Raw genomic sequence first — 14,740 nt, forward strand, 5'->3', positions numbered from 1 at the left:
CATTTCAACTACGTTTGACATTTTTACTGTATCAAAACTTTATTTTCAAATAAATAAAAATTATTGCTTTTATGAAAAATGTATTTGATTAAGACCAAATAAAATCAAAAAAAAAAAGTTTAATAATAAGTTTAAATTAGTTTAGTCAAACTCGTACTAGAACTGTTTTAAATAGAAAATTAATTATTCTCATCAATAGATAAAAATTAAACTATTTAAAAGAAATGAAACTCAAAAATTTATCAAACTTAAATAAAATATAATAATTTTTTAAGTTTAAACTACAGACCATTTTTTAAATAAATAAGAAAACAACTTGAATTTAATTTTTAAAACTTATTAAATATAATAAATTAACTGCAATCTGCATTTCTATAGTAAATATACTAATCAGAGTTTTCGTTTAACTGTGTTTCTTTTTTCGTTTGCTTTGTTTGCTGAAAATTAAATTTAGAAAAAAAATATTAGATCGTTTTTATATAATTAAGGTTTTAAAAATATTGAAATAGTTTCAAGTCAAATTAGTTCTAAAACATGTGAACATTTGCCTAAATCTAAACCTGGAAATTTCAAAATTATTTCTTTAAATATGATTATTTACCTAAAGCTGAGCTGTAAAAAGCCGTTTCATGGCAATTAAGAGGCGACTGCTACGCTCTTTTTATTTTTTTTTTTATATGAGAAACAAAAGTAAAACGTTTATTTTAACAGTATTAAAAATGTATATTTAAAAAAAAAATAAAAAGTTTGCAATTTTTTGCTTTATATGACAATAAACTTAGGTTAGCTTGTTTTATTTTCTCTACAAGTTTATGCACGCGTAATAATTCTTGTTTATTTAAAATAAAACTTCGTTAAGTTGTTTTATTATATTTAAGATTATTGCACACACTATGTAAGTGCTCGATAAAAAAAAAAATTCAATAAATTCTATTTTTTAATAAGTATCTGCACTATATTTAATTTTTTCTTTATTCAACAATGAAAATTTGGAAAATGTGTTCTATTTAAACTATAAATTGTTGCATGCATAACTATAACGATGCAAGCCTTAGTTAGAGTCATAAAAAAATTTTAATGAAAGCGTTGAAGATAACATTAATCAAATATTCAAATAATAGTTCTTTTTGAAATAAATTAAGAGTGGTATATTTAAGATTGTCTGTTAGTTTTTTATTTAGCTCAAAAATTCGGCTGAAGCTTTTAATTTATAATAGTGTTTATCTAACGATATAAAACGCTCAAAAAAGTTGGTCTAAATACCTGGTCTAAAATAAAACCTTTTGAATATTGAGTCGTACACAACATGTTCATACAATCTATTACGATATAATAAAATAAGTTTTTTTTTTGTCTTCAACATTTAAGACAAACGAAAATTAAACTAATTAAAACGAAAATTCTAAGTAATGTATTTACTTAGTAAATTATAAACAAAATGTATACGAAAACTTTTCTAACAACATTAAAATTAAAAAAGAGTTAAAAAAACAGTCGTGCTAAATAGGTGTATATATTGTTTGATTACAGTTAAGTATGTGTGCCCCGACTTAAGTCTTGATACAGATGTACAGTTAAATATGTCTAGCTTATTCTTTACTTGTTTAAAACATATATTAAAAATATTTATTAAGTTAATATCATTACCTAATTAGTAGATTAATCTGTTTATTCCCATCAAAAATATTCTATACTTGTTTAATTTTACACTTTTTAATAAATTTTAGTGGAGTTTTATATTAAAAAAACTACTTTTTCTTAGAAAGCATAAGTTTGTCTTAATTTTGGTCAAAAGATTAAAATAATAAAATCAAAATTTTATGATAACTTGAGCTGATCTCTCAGCCCACAAAAATCCAGATTTCAGCATTGTAAGATAATTTTCGCTAATATTTTTTGTTTGATATAGTTTGTTAACATTTAAAAGAATAAAATTAAAATAATTCTTAACAATTTATGCTATATTTTATTGTTATACGATTCAGTGGTTAAAATGATAAAACCTTAATTGTGTGAAAACAAAAAACAAGAATTAAACTCGTTTAGTGTTAATTTAAAATACTTATATTTAATAAATTTGTGTTTATTTATTAAATTAGTTGTTGTATTATAGTTGTTTAGTTAAATCTTGTACCGCTTTGATTAAGGTTTTTCCTGACAAAAATTGATGAATCAAATTTGAAAATTAAACTCAAGTTGTTTACTTATTTATTTAATATGTAGTTTAAACTTAAAAAGTTATTATATTTTTGAGTTTCATTTCTTTTAGATAGTTTAATTTTTATCTATTGATGAGAATAATTAATTTTCTATTTAAAACAGTTCTGGTACGAGTTTGACTAAACTAATTTAAACTTATTATTAAACTTTTTTTTTTTGATTTTATTTGGTCTTTATCAAATACATTTTTCATAAAAGCAATAATTTTTATTTATTTGAAAATAAAGTTTTGATACAGTAAAAATGTCAAACGTAGTTGAAATGTCACTAGTAGTTACAGTTATCTATCTTTGCTTTAAAGAGCTGGTCTTCGTCTCTGATAACACCTGTAAAAAGTTTATAAATATTTAGTTTTAAATACGTATCGCAGAGCAATTTTAAATAGTTAGAAAAAAATTAAAACAAATAGTGCGTACTTACGCGGGTGCGTACCTCTCAAAGTTCATACCTTACCTATCTCCTTACTTTTTAAAAGATATATTTTAGAAATTTGGACCTATTAGTAAATATATATTGAATATGTTATAAAATAGGAAAAAGTTCCTCCGAATAACGTTAAAAAGCGTGTGCCCCGATTCGTGTGTAAAACCTGATTTTTTTTTCTTTAAATGTGGACCAGTTTTTAAGGCTGGTTTAATGGTTTACTGTTCACAAAATAATGATGCTTTAGTTTTGCACTAATAATAACCAAGACATACTAGATCAAAAACAACTTTGAAGCTGAAAATATCTTAAACTATTCAATAGGTATTAAACAAGAAACAAATTTATATTTTACTTCATAGTCTGGAACTAAGTTTAGGTCGCTGAACTTATGAAATATTTAGCTAAAGAAATCACAAAAAATAATTTCATTATTTTAATTTTTTCAACAACAATATCAATTGTTTTAAAAGTCAAAGTTCAAATTGCGATCTGTTTAGGCTAATATTTCTAGGCTAAAATTAAGCAAATAAGGGAATATTTTTTAAAGTCTGTATGATAAAAACAAAAACAAACTTAGAAAACTAAAGAAAATTAGGAATCTTTTGATATGTTTTTTATTGTAAACAAATAGTTATTGTAGAAGTTTAATCGACACAGGTGTGTACAACATAAATTTATCTACAATTTCTTGATTTCAATGAAAAACTACTCAAGCAAAACGAAATAAGCTTGTTTTTGATAAATCTTAGCCTTGAAGCCTTAGCCCAAACACATTGCAATCAAAGTTTAAGAGCATTCAAAATAAATTAACTTTTAAGATATAGACAATTTTTTTTAAATTCTGTCATTAAAATAATCGCAACATAGGAAACTAGGAAACTCAGTAAAGTTTTTAATATAAACACCTTAAGTTTTCAGAAAAATCTGATCTCAAGGAGTTTTTCTTTTTTAAATTCTTTTCTAGTATTTTGATGTAAATAGGTTTTAATCTAATTAAAAAAAGTCCTGAAAATGACACATCATAGACTTCAAGATACCTCTGGTTATCCGGAGTTGGTTTAGACTTAAAGTTTTGACAGCTTTATTGTAGGAATGTTTTTTTAGTTATTTCCATAAAATGTTCTAACAAACGTTCAAATTTTAAATTTACAGAATCCCTGGAACTAATAATTAACATATATTTGTAATTTATTAAGAATATTAGAACTATCAGTTGAGAGTTTGTCACTATTGATTTTAGAATAATCCTGGTGAATTTGATTTGTAGCAGTGAGTAAATACTGGTAATTTTCACCAAAAAAATATTATACATTAACATTTATATATATGTTAGTCATTTATACATGGATATGAAATCAAACATTAGAAGTTTTATTTTTAGTCTGACAAATGGAAGTTAGTGTATTGATACTGGTGTCCACCTTTTTGTTACAGAAAGAATCTTATTTTTAAAAGTTTTATTTTAGCAATCACAATTTTTTACTGGTTAACAAGATGCAAAGTAACATTTAAGATATAAAGGATAAAAGTTATTGGACTTGATAGTTTTCTTAAGGGCACCATAAAAAAATTGTTGCAGGAAACTTTTCCTTCATTTGTGTACCAGTATTATTAGAGGTTTAAACTTACTAGAAAATTGACAATGAAAAATTTCAATTTATATGTTAAAATAGAAAACTATTTACAAAACTTACCTTGACTCAAGAATTAATTGTACTTTTCATATGCTTTAAAAAGTTACTCATAGCTTTCAAATAAGAACCAATGTTAGTTTTTATTTAAAAAATTATTCACCACTTATTGTCTAAAACTAGGAGTTGACTGCCTTTTACAAGTAAAGGTCCGTTTTTTTTTTGAATGCTAATGGGTGGCACTGTATAGAAAATTTCTTTAAAGTTTATTTAGAATAATTGTGGTGCTCAATAAAAATGACTAAAATTAACTACAAAAGTAATTAAGTAAGTACAGTGCTTCTTTGCTTATTCCGCCATGTTGGGCAAGCTTTTTCCATAAATACGGCCGGATAAGAACAAAATTATGTTTTTTTTGTGACTTATCTTACTAACATTATGCAATGCATATAACAAAACCTACACTAAATTATCTGTTAATTTAATTTATTTTAATTTTCTTTAACAAACTAAAAAAATAAAACGGACAAAAAATAAACAAAACTTTGTAAAGTTTGAAACAAATTTAATGAAAATAAATTACTTTGTAAATAGTTTAAGTAACATTGGAAGTCTTTCTGAAAAAAAAAGAGGTTTGTTTGACATAGCTTTCTTGTTTTTTAGCATAAAACTGACTAAATGAGATAAGTTGTGAAACACTTTCTAGTTTTTGTTTAATCCAGCTGGTTGTGTACTAATGTTAAGGTATGTCCTGGCAACATTCTTAAATATAACCGTGTTTAATTACAATAAAAAGTATTATGTTGGAATAGCCCTTAGTTTATTATCCTTATATTTGTTTTGAGCATAAAATGTAGATTATAATATCAATTTATTTTTTTTTTAATTATTATCACCTTATTACAAACTACTTGCTTAGTTCAGGGTTCATGCGCGTCAGTTGAAAAAAGTCAGGCTAAATCAGTTTTTTCATTTAAAAATTTGAGAATCTCAGTTTAAAAGCTTGAAAGTTTTTAATTAAAAAAAGAGATCTTTTTAATATCAAATTGAGATGTGAATTTATTTCTGAATAAAGATTTATTTATTAAAGACAAAATCAGTCAGTATTTGTAAAAATAAATGCTTAAAACCTTTTGTTAAATCTCTAAAAATATTTAGGAATCTTCATAATTTTTTTGAGTAGATTATATACGTCATTATAAAAAATTCATAAGAAAATACAGTTTAAACATTACAGTTTAGTTCAACAACTTATCTGTTTTTTTAAATTTTAATACTCAAGTAAGCGTTTCATTTTAAATTTTAATGAAACACGACAATGCACATCATTTTATAATAAATCTTCTGATTATAGTGTTTTTACTTAATGCTTAATTAAATTGAACAGTTGTGTTTTGTAATATATATTAAATTTTTACTCTAGTAATAGATAAGATATAACACTTATTTGAAAACTTATCACTCAATTTATTTGTTATGTTAAGGGCATAGGGGGGTCAATCTATTTTTTCATAATTTAGTCTTATTTAATAAAGTTGTAACTAAGCTATAATTGTTGCCACTCAACCAATTTAAGCTTGTTCTCAGAAGATTAACAATGGATTTTGAAAGCTCAAAATATTTTTGAGATAAAGCTAGTTGAAGTTAGAGACTACAATAGTACTAGTCAAAACTCCCTAATACCTAAAATGACTTCTAAAGGAGATTTTTTCCTTACTTTGAAAAAATGTCAGGCTGAATTGGTCTCAGTCAGGCTAAATGAAAAAAAATTCGCGCACAAATCCTGTTAGTTATTAAAATCAAATTAGAAAAGTACTTATAGTAAAGCATTAATTTTAGCTAAATTTAATAAATATACTCCTTGACCAAATCGACTGGATAAGCAAGAAACCTGATAAGTGAGGGCCATATAAGAAGTGTTGTAATAATAAAGCACTATAGCTAACTATCAATATAAGAGCCTGATTGTAAATTTTTACCACAAAAGTTTTTTTAATGATATTTTTTTTAAATGTATGTTTTAGTTGAAAAAACATTGCAAGCCACATATTTGCACAGTTTGCTGACCACTGTCTTGAATAAAAAATTGATACAGAAAATTAGTTAATAAATATGAGTTTTGTATAAATCTTAATTCAAAAATAATTTCATATTGTATAAAATTGCAGGCGCAGCTAATGCTTTTTTTCCTATTATAAAAGAAGTATTATAGTACCTTAAGTTGTATCATTTTTTATAAGTAAAAATAATATACATTTAATATGTGGTTAAACAGATTTAACACAGGAATCAATTCAAGTTTGAATACAAATTACAGTTTAAAATTCCATTGAAACTTAGTAACTGTTTATTTGTAATGAATTATATTTCAAAAGATTATGTACATACTTAGAACAAAATGATTGATCTTTTTGCAATCTTGTTACCTTTATCAATACATAATTTTATATATTAACATTGGAAATTTCTATAAAACTCAATTACAAAAAAAAAACACTTTAAAACATAGGATTTTGTATAGTGGTGGACTGATTTTTAATGGCATACAATATGTATTGATTAAAAATTTAATTGTTTTTTTTTTATATAAAAGTTTAAGTATAATTGAAATTAACAAATTTTAAATTTAGTAAAGTTTTAAAATGAAAAAAATAACATTTTCTAAAATTCATTATTTGTTAGTAGTATTATGAGTTTTATCTCCATTTTATATCTTATATAGAAAAAAATTAAAAGGCTTTAAGTTAGATAAAGACTTTTAAAAGCATTCATAAGGCTTAGAATATTTAAATTTATAATACTGTTCTACTAGAATGCTGCTCTTACATTTGATAATACACAGCAAATACAGTAAACTTTTCGTTGTGTTAGATAGAAACTATATAAAATGTTAATTGACAACTGTTTAAAAGCAAAAGTTGCTGTAAACTAAAAATCTTTGACAAACACATTATAGTTGTACTAAATAAAAACCTTTATAAAAAGTAAAAGAAAGTAGATAAGTAGCTCAAGCTAATGGTTCTCTATCTTTTAACAATCTGTGAACAGTAGGTAAATTAATTTACAAGTGTTTTGTATATTTTTAAATATATATGAGTATTATACAAGATAAGTTAAATTAAAGAAAAGTTGTTTATCATTTACACTAAACTACATATTTAAAGTGTTGTTTTTCTTATATATTAAGGTTTATGATGTAATATGATGATTTTTCTATCATTCTTATCAAAGAATATATGGGTTTTCTTCCTAATTTTTCTTTCTACCAGTTTTATAATGGGAGATGAGCAGCAGTGGTTACAAGTTATTGAACCTTTTGATGTTAAGTACTCTTATAAGATAAGATCTGCAAGAAACTTTGGTTCTGTTGACTCTATTCCTTATAATAATATTGAATTGGTTGCCACTCAACCAATTGAAGCTTGTTCTCAGAAGATTAACAATGGAGCCAGTATCAGAGACAAAGTTGCCCATATAAGAAGAGGTGGTTGCTCCTTTGTAACAAAAGCATTAAATGCACAAATGTATGGAGCTGTATCTGTAGTAATTTATGATAATGAGTTAAGTAGCAAAACATGGATTGATATGATTGGTGATGGCACTTCTCGTGACCAGTTAGTAGAAATTCCTGTGTACTACATGAAAGGTAAAGATGGTCATCGCATACATAAGTCAGTAAAAAGTTCTGGTATGATAGGAGCAGTTGTTAACTTACCAGTTAACAATACAAATTTAAATTTTGTGCTGGACCAGCCTCCATGGGACTACTGGTGAAAAAGAACAAATTACAAACCTATTAATAGTTAATTTATAATTTTTATTTTAGTGTTTTGCTTAAGATTTTGCGAGTAATTTTTTGTTGAGAATAAGAAAAAAAAATATATTTATAAATTTTAACACACCTAAACTTTATTTTTTAACTAATTCAAATTATATGTGTTTTAAAACTGCTCTCCCCAACTAGAGTTACTTTTAAATTGTACAAGTTTACTTAGTTGAAGTTAGATATTTTCTGTTGTTATTTAAGTTAGAAGAAACTAATTAAATTTGCAAACCTTACAAATTATTAAATAGTGCAAAGTCTTAATGTTTACAATAAACTAGTTTCATTATCTTATTCTTCTTTTTTTTTATTACAGATTTTATTACTCGTTCCAACATTTTTGAAACTTAGTGTTATATGTTCGTTTGGTTTAACTTTTTTTATAACTATTAATGTTTTATTACATATTTATTATACATTTGAAACTTAGTATGTAGTGATTACTCATTTTGTTTTTATTTATTACACGAGCGTTTCGGTTTTTAGTTTTTAATTTTGAAAACGTTTGTGTAGTAAATAAAAACAAAATGAGTAATCTCTACATACTTAGTGGCAAATGGTGTATAAATTTATGCTTTGTTTTAATTGTTAATTTTTGACTTATAACCCTAAGTTATACTTTAATTTTACAATTTTTACTAAAATTTTTGAAATTTACTACTATTATAATTAATATATGATATAAATTTGCTCTACAATAAACAAGTAGATATTTTGCATTATTTAGTGTTTTTGAGTTGTTTATAAATACTAATTTTATTTATGACTCTAATACTTTTATTTCTTGAAAAGTATTTAGCACTCTAAATAACTTCTAAAATTTTATTGTAATTTCTGTTTTGGTTATTACAGTTATATTTCTTTAAAAAAAAATCATTACCTTGAGTTTGATTAGTTCAAAATTCTGTTGGTTAAGACTTTTAAATGTTCAATATATAATATGATATTACTAGCATCATTAAAAAAACATAAAGACTAAAATTTTTAATAAGTATGTAATTATAATGAGTTGGTATCGATCTAATTTTGAATAAGTATTTTTTTTTTGTTATGTTCTAATGAATGCAAACTTTGGATATTGACTTTAGTTTATTAACATTTATAGTAGACAATTGATTATAATGTGAACTCAGTTGTTTTCAAATAATTTTCCCCAAAAATGGGCACTACTGTTTCACTTCAGGAAACCCTGCTTAAGTAGAGCGATATACATTTTTATAACTTTTCACATGTAATGCAACTATTTAAATTTTATATCTAAAAGTTCATGCTCTTGGTTACTTGCAATTTAAATTAAAGTTATGCAAAACACCTGGATAACAATGCAAAAAATTCATCAAATAGATGAAGTGTCTAATTTTTTGATATATCCTACATAACTAATAAGATGGTATAGATTTATGCAAAGCAACATCTACTTTCCAAAGCAACTTATCAGTAATTTATAACTAAAGTAAACAATGAACTTCACCGCACGACCAACAAAACAACAGTATCTGAGACAACCTACGACCGGTTCTGTCCTTATTAATACTCATCAGGCAGGCATAGTTGTGAGAAACCGCTGTTTAGATCTAATCAATCAGAATTTTTCACATATGTACTGAAGCGACTGCTTTTGGGCAGAATCTATAAAAAGCTATGTTTGCCTGGTGAGTCCTAATAATGACGAAACCGGTATAAGATTGTCTCGGATGCTGTTGTTGTTGGTCGTTTGGAGAAGTTCATACATTTTTATTGAAGGCGCAAAACGTCTCGACTTTGTGGATGATGGCCGAAATAAACACTTGTTAATAATTTATAGTTAGAAATGAACACGATATCTTTAAGTTCTGAAGCGTCTTCGATAAGAAAAATTGATTAGTATTCTCAAATTGTACGTTATTAGTAAATCCATTGGTTAATAGAAATCCTAAAATTATTGTTTAGATCTTTTTGAATAGTTTGGTTTTGGTACTAGTTTTGACTAAAAAATTTAAATATAATTCACTCATTTAAAAACGAGTTATTAATTAATTTCGTTTAGCGCATCCTCAGAATAATTTTGCTAAAAACTAATAATATTATGGTGTAAATTTAGTTTGAAGAATGATTTTGAAATGCCTAGTAAAAAACAGTTACGTCATAAAGTATAAAAGTCTGTTTAAAAGGTTTAAGTTAGAATTGAGTTACACTTAGCTGATTTGAAGTAATTTATAAGACAAAATTGCTAAAACAAAAATATTTAAGATCGTATAAATTTATATTTGAAACTAAATTAAATAAAAAGCACATTACAAAATACGACAAAAAGCAACAACAATAATACTAAAAACACGCTATTTATAAAGTTTTAAATTGTAAAAATCTCTTTGTTTGTAAATTTTTGGCTCGCGAGTTCTAATAAACAAAGATTCTAGAACTGAGAGATGGTAAGTGTTTTTCGCTCTGAATAGAAGTTCTCAGCACAAGGATGCTCCTTTTTAAAATGAGTGAATTATGTTAAAAATTTTTAGATCTATTTATTATAATAGCTATAAAATGGTTCTGTTAAACAATTAGATATTAAATAGGCATTCAGCTTTAAACAGCAAATAATGACTTTTTTATAAGTACAGTAACCTCTCACTTATTTACGCAGATTGTATCCACAGAAAAAATGCGTAAAGATACGAGAGGTTCCAAATATACTTAGTATGATGGCTGTTTTTTTTATTTTGCTTCTAGTTAAAAGCAAATTGGGGACTTTCCCAATTTAAAAAAATTTGTTTACTTTATTTATAAAAATGAAAATAAAAGATAAAACTGTACATTTATTTAAAAATAGAATTTAAATTTATATAAAATAATAGTAAGTAGATTTTATCCTTATTTATATGTGACTTATTTGATGCTTAACGTTTATATTCTATTCTACTTAGTAAATTCAATTTATAATTAAGCATTTGTTTACAATTAAGAAATGGTGTGGTGTCTATGTTAAAATTTGTTTCTTTAGAATTTTACAAAAGTATGCATTTGGTGCTGTAATGGATTTCTTTTTTGAACAAAAATATATTCAACGCTTGCTGTGCAAAGCAAAAATTTTAGAAGAAAAACTGAAACTAAAAAAAACGTCAAATGAAAATTAGTGATATGTTAACTAAAAAAAAACAATTGAGATTTGTGTTAAGTGTAAGCTCTGTATTTATTAAGTATCACTGCTACTTTTTGCTACGAAATTTCATACATTTCTTTTTTAGATGTTTATTCATATATAGCGCAAAAAAGAAACTTTTCATTTAAATCTAGCTGGTTATAAGTTTTTAAAAACTATTGTTAAATAATTTTACAAATCTAAGGGTTTCATTTTTAATTTTAGAAACAATTTATCAAATCGCATAATGTTTTTAATTTTACAACATTAGAAAAATAGTAATAATATAATTTATTTGCTTTTTATTAAGTTTTTCACGTCGGCTATTAGTGTGTTTTCAAAAATTTGATTTGGTTTTAAATTTAATTTTTGGGTAAATTTTTTCAACTGTAACTGGTTGACTAAGTAATTTATTTACTTATCATTGAAAATGTTTTTCAATTGTTTAGACAAGTTGATTAATTTCGATTAATACTTCGTTTTTAGTTTATTATGAACAAAATATTTCGTCATTCATGTTAGCTTCACAATGTAAGGTAAAATTTTCTTATTGACAATAAAAAAGAACTTATATTAATATTTAAATTATTTTATTAAAACTTAAAGAACTTCGTTACTTAATTAAGATTTTGCAGCCTGTTTTACTGGTATTTCTAAATTGTTTAAAGTTTAAACATTTCAGTGTGACTGAGAAATTTTAGACAGCCATGTAGTAGACAAGTTATGTAATTTTCTAAAGTCTATTATTAAAATCTACTACATAAAATAATCTATTATTCGACAAAAAAAATTGAACCCTACAGAAAGTTCAGACACCCCTAGTTTTAGTTGTCTATATTTTTTTCATAAACCTCTGTTTTATTAACTCTATTATAAGGTTGTACACAGTTTTTTATGTTTTATTTGATACTTTAATTTTAATCATTTACCTTTTTAATTTATATGACTTCTTTTTTACGTTTGCAAAATTTAGGATAAAAAATTTTGGTTTTTAATTTTACTTTAAAATAAAATTGTAGTGTTATTCACGGTTTCGTTAATTAGTTATGTTTAACTAACGGCTGTTGGAAATATGCTAACTATACCCAGATCGTCATACATCTGCACAAGTGACTTAAGTTATCCCAAGGAGGGCGATATCGCCTCTTTAGTTTCAGAACTACTCATCAAACAGACAACTTGATTACAAAAATAATATTGTTAAAACAGCTAGATTTGAAAATTATGTGTAACCAATCATATTTTATTACCTAATTTGAAAATAAAATAGAAATAAAAGCTATTCCTGAATGCAACTAAAGTTTGAAAGTTCTAACTCAAGTACTGGAATGATAAAGAAAACTCTTATTCTACTAGAAGTATCACTTATAATATATAAATATCAATACTCTACTGCATGAAACAGTGTACCCATTTTTTAGTTCATATTAAATGGAACTTATCTAGCTATGAAAATCTAGCCAAATTGCAATTTATAATCTTTTCCTTAATATGTAGAAAAATAAAATTAAAGCAGTATTTAAAAACATAATTTAAAACTGAATTATCTTTTGGGTAAAGTTTATGTAAAATATTGAGATTGTGGGGAATAAGCTGTTTAAAAAAAAAAACATTTTATTTTAGAATACAATCTACATTTATTACCTAACAAATTTGTTAAGCAGATATTATAGATTAATTTTGAACATTAAAAGATACTTTTACTCTGCTGAAACTCATAGTATATTTTCCTTACAATTAACAACAATAATTGTAGTGTACGACTTGATGTCTGAAAGGTTTCTTCGTACACCAGGTCCTTAATCCAATTTTTTGAGCTTTTTTTATCGTTCAATAAATAATAAAGTTGATAATCATAAACTGTTAAAAACCAAACTTACAAATGTATAATAGTATAATGTATTTTAACTTTATCTTTGTATATTTAAAAAAAAGAGGCGTATTTATCCATTAAAGTTAAGAAAATTACAAAAAAAGCATGTTCTATGAAAGATATTCAAAGATAGATATTCAAAGCCTTGTAAAGTTTGTAAAGAAACTATATTTAACAGGTTAAAATGTATCCTTGGTGTGCGACTCGATAACCAAAAGGTTCTTTGTGCATTAGGTTTTAGGACAAATTGCACCACCAGGTCTTAATACTAAATATTTTGAGCGTCTTTTTTTTTTGTTTGATAAACTAAAAATACTATCTCTCAGAATCACTACCGAATTTGCATTCGAAGGCAATAAAAAAAATTGTAGCTGTTATTTCTCGTTTGTTTTGAAACATTAGTAAGTTTTTTGCACTTATAAAATAATTAGACTAACTTCGATTTTTTTAAGCAACAATATTAAGCAATGCAATACTTTTTTGAACATTTTAAAGTCAGTTTGATCCTATGGTATAATTACCGGTAGTGGCTTATCTTAAACAAATCTTTCAAAAATCCTAATCATTTTTAATTAATGTGTATAATTTTTTTTAAATAACTTTAGCTTTTAACTGTATTTGAGATACTACGGATGAAACGATACAATTAAAGTATAGAAGTAAGAAGTTTTTTTTTTTAGTTTATTGCAGCGCTCGGCAAACTGCGGACTCCAAAGCTAAAATTTTACGGTCGACGGTGTACTATTAACTAAAAATATACTGTGATAAAAGAATTAAAATAATTTTTGTAGTAAAATTTTACAATTATTCTTTTAATTTATCAGTTGGTAATTACAGTCCTTCATTAAAGTTTATTTTTTAATTTTTTTCATTTAATATAGTATTTTTATTCATAAAAAACAAATTGTACAGTAATCTTCCTTTATTGTACCAACATATGTTTCTGTGTGTTAACGAATCAACACAATTCAACTGGGTTCTGTAAAAAAATAAAAACTGTAATGAAAGAATAGAAGCATAGAATAAAATGGGTGTATACATGTTTTTTATTGAAATAAAATAATTACTAGAGATAATAGTTTATAATAGGTAAAATACTTAATATTAAATTCGACTGTTATAAAACTATATAATAAATGTAATTATTAAGTCTAAAACACTTAAAGTAAACTAAAATACACAACAAAACAACAAATAATAGTATAAACAAAGCACTCACGTTAATGGAAAAAATAACTGATTCAAATTTACTGTTGTTAATGAGTAAACGAAATACATTCATTACATCTAATAATTAAGTCACAATATCAATGAGGTTATCTCATTTGTTTAATTTGTATTGCAAAGTTTGTTAATTTAGTTTTTATGTTTGTAATCTATAATCTAAAAACTAAATTAACAAACTTTGCGATACAAATTAAACAGTTGAAACAACCTCATTTATATTGTGACGTAATTATTAAATGTAATGAATGTATTTCGTTCATTCATTAACAACACTAAATTTGAATCAGTTATTCTTTCCATTGACGTGAGTGCTTTGTTTATATCAGTGGTCAGCACGCTACTTCAAAACCGTGAACCCTAAATCACAAAATTAAAATTCTGTGCACCCCAACTTGCACGCTTTAGCGCCGCTAGTGTTTAAGAAT

The 14,740-nt window shown here is 24.7% G+C and overlaps 1 protein-coding gene across 1 annotated transcript; it reads left to right on the plus strand.

Moving 5' to 3' along the window:
- Nucleotides 1-7,466: 7,466 nt before the first annotated feature.
- LOC145830394 (protease-associated domain-containing protein 1-like) lies at nucleotides 7,467-8,846 on the plus strand. The gene has a single exon (XM_082938264.1). The coding sequence runs from the start codon at nucleotides 7,479-7,481 to the stop codon at nucleotides 8,049-8,051; it is 573 nt and encodes a 190-aa protein (XP_082794390.1). The 5' UTR covers nucleotides 7,467-7,478; the 3' UTR covers nucleotides 8,052-8,846.
- The last annotated feature ends 5,894 nt before the right edge of the window (nucleotides 8,847-14,740 follow it).

Source organism: Thalia democratica, chromosome 1 (assembly GCF_965202585.1).
Source record: "Thalia democratica chromosome 1, ktThaDemo2.hap1.1, whole genome shotgun sequence".
NCBI lineage: Eukaryota > Metazoa > Chordata > Thaliacea > Salpida > Salpidae > Thalia > Thalia democratica.

Bases quoted from the DNA above. Each gene is read 5' to 3' on its own strand.
- LOC145830394 (XM_082938264.1), top strand. From the start codon at position 7,479: ATGATGATTTTTCTATCATTCTTATCAAAGAATATATGGGTTTTCTTC.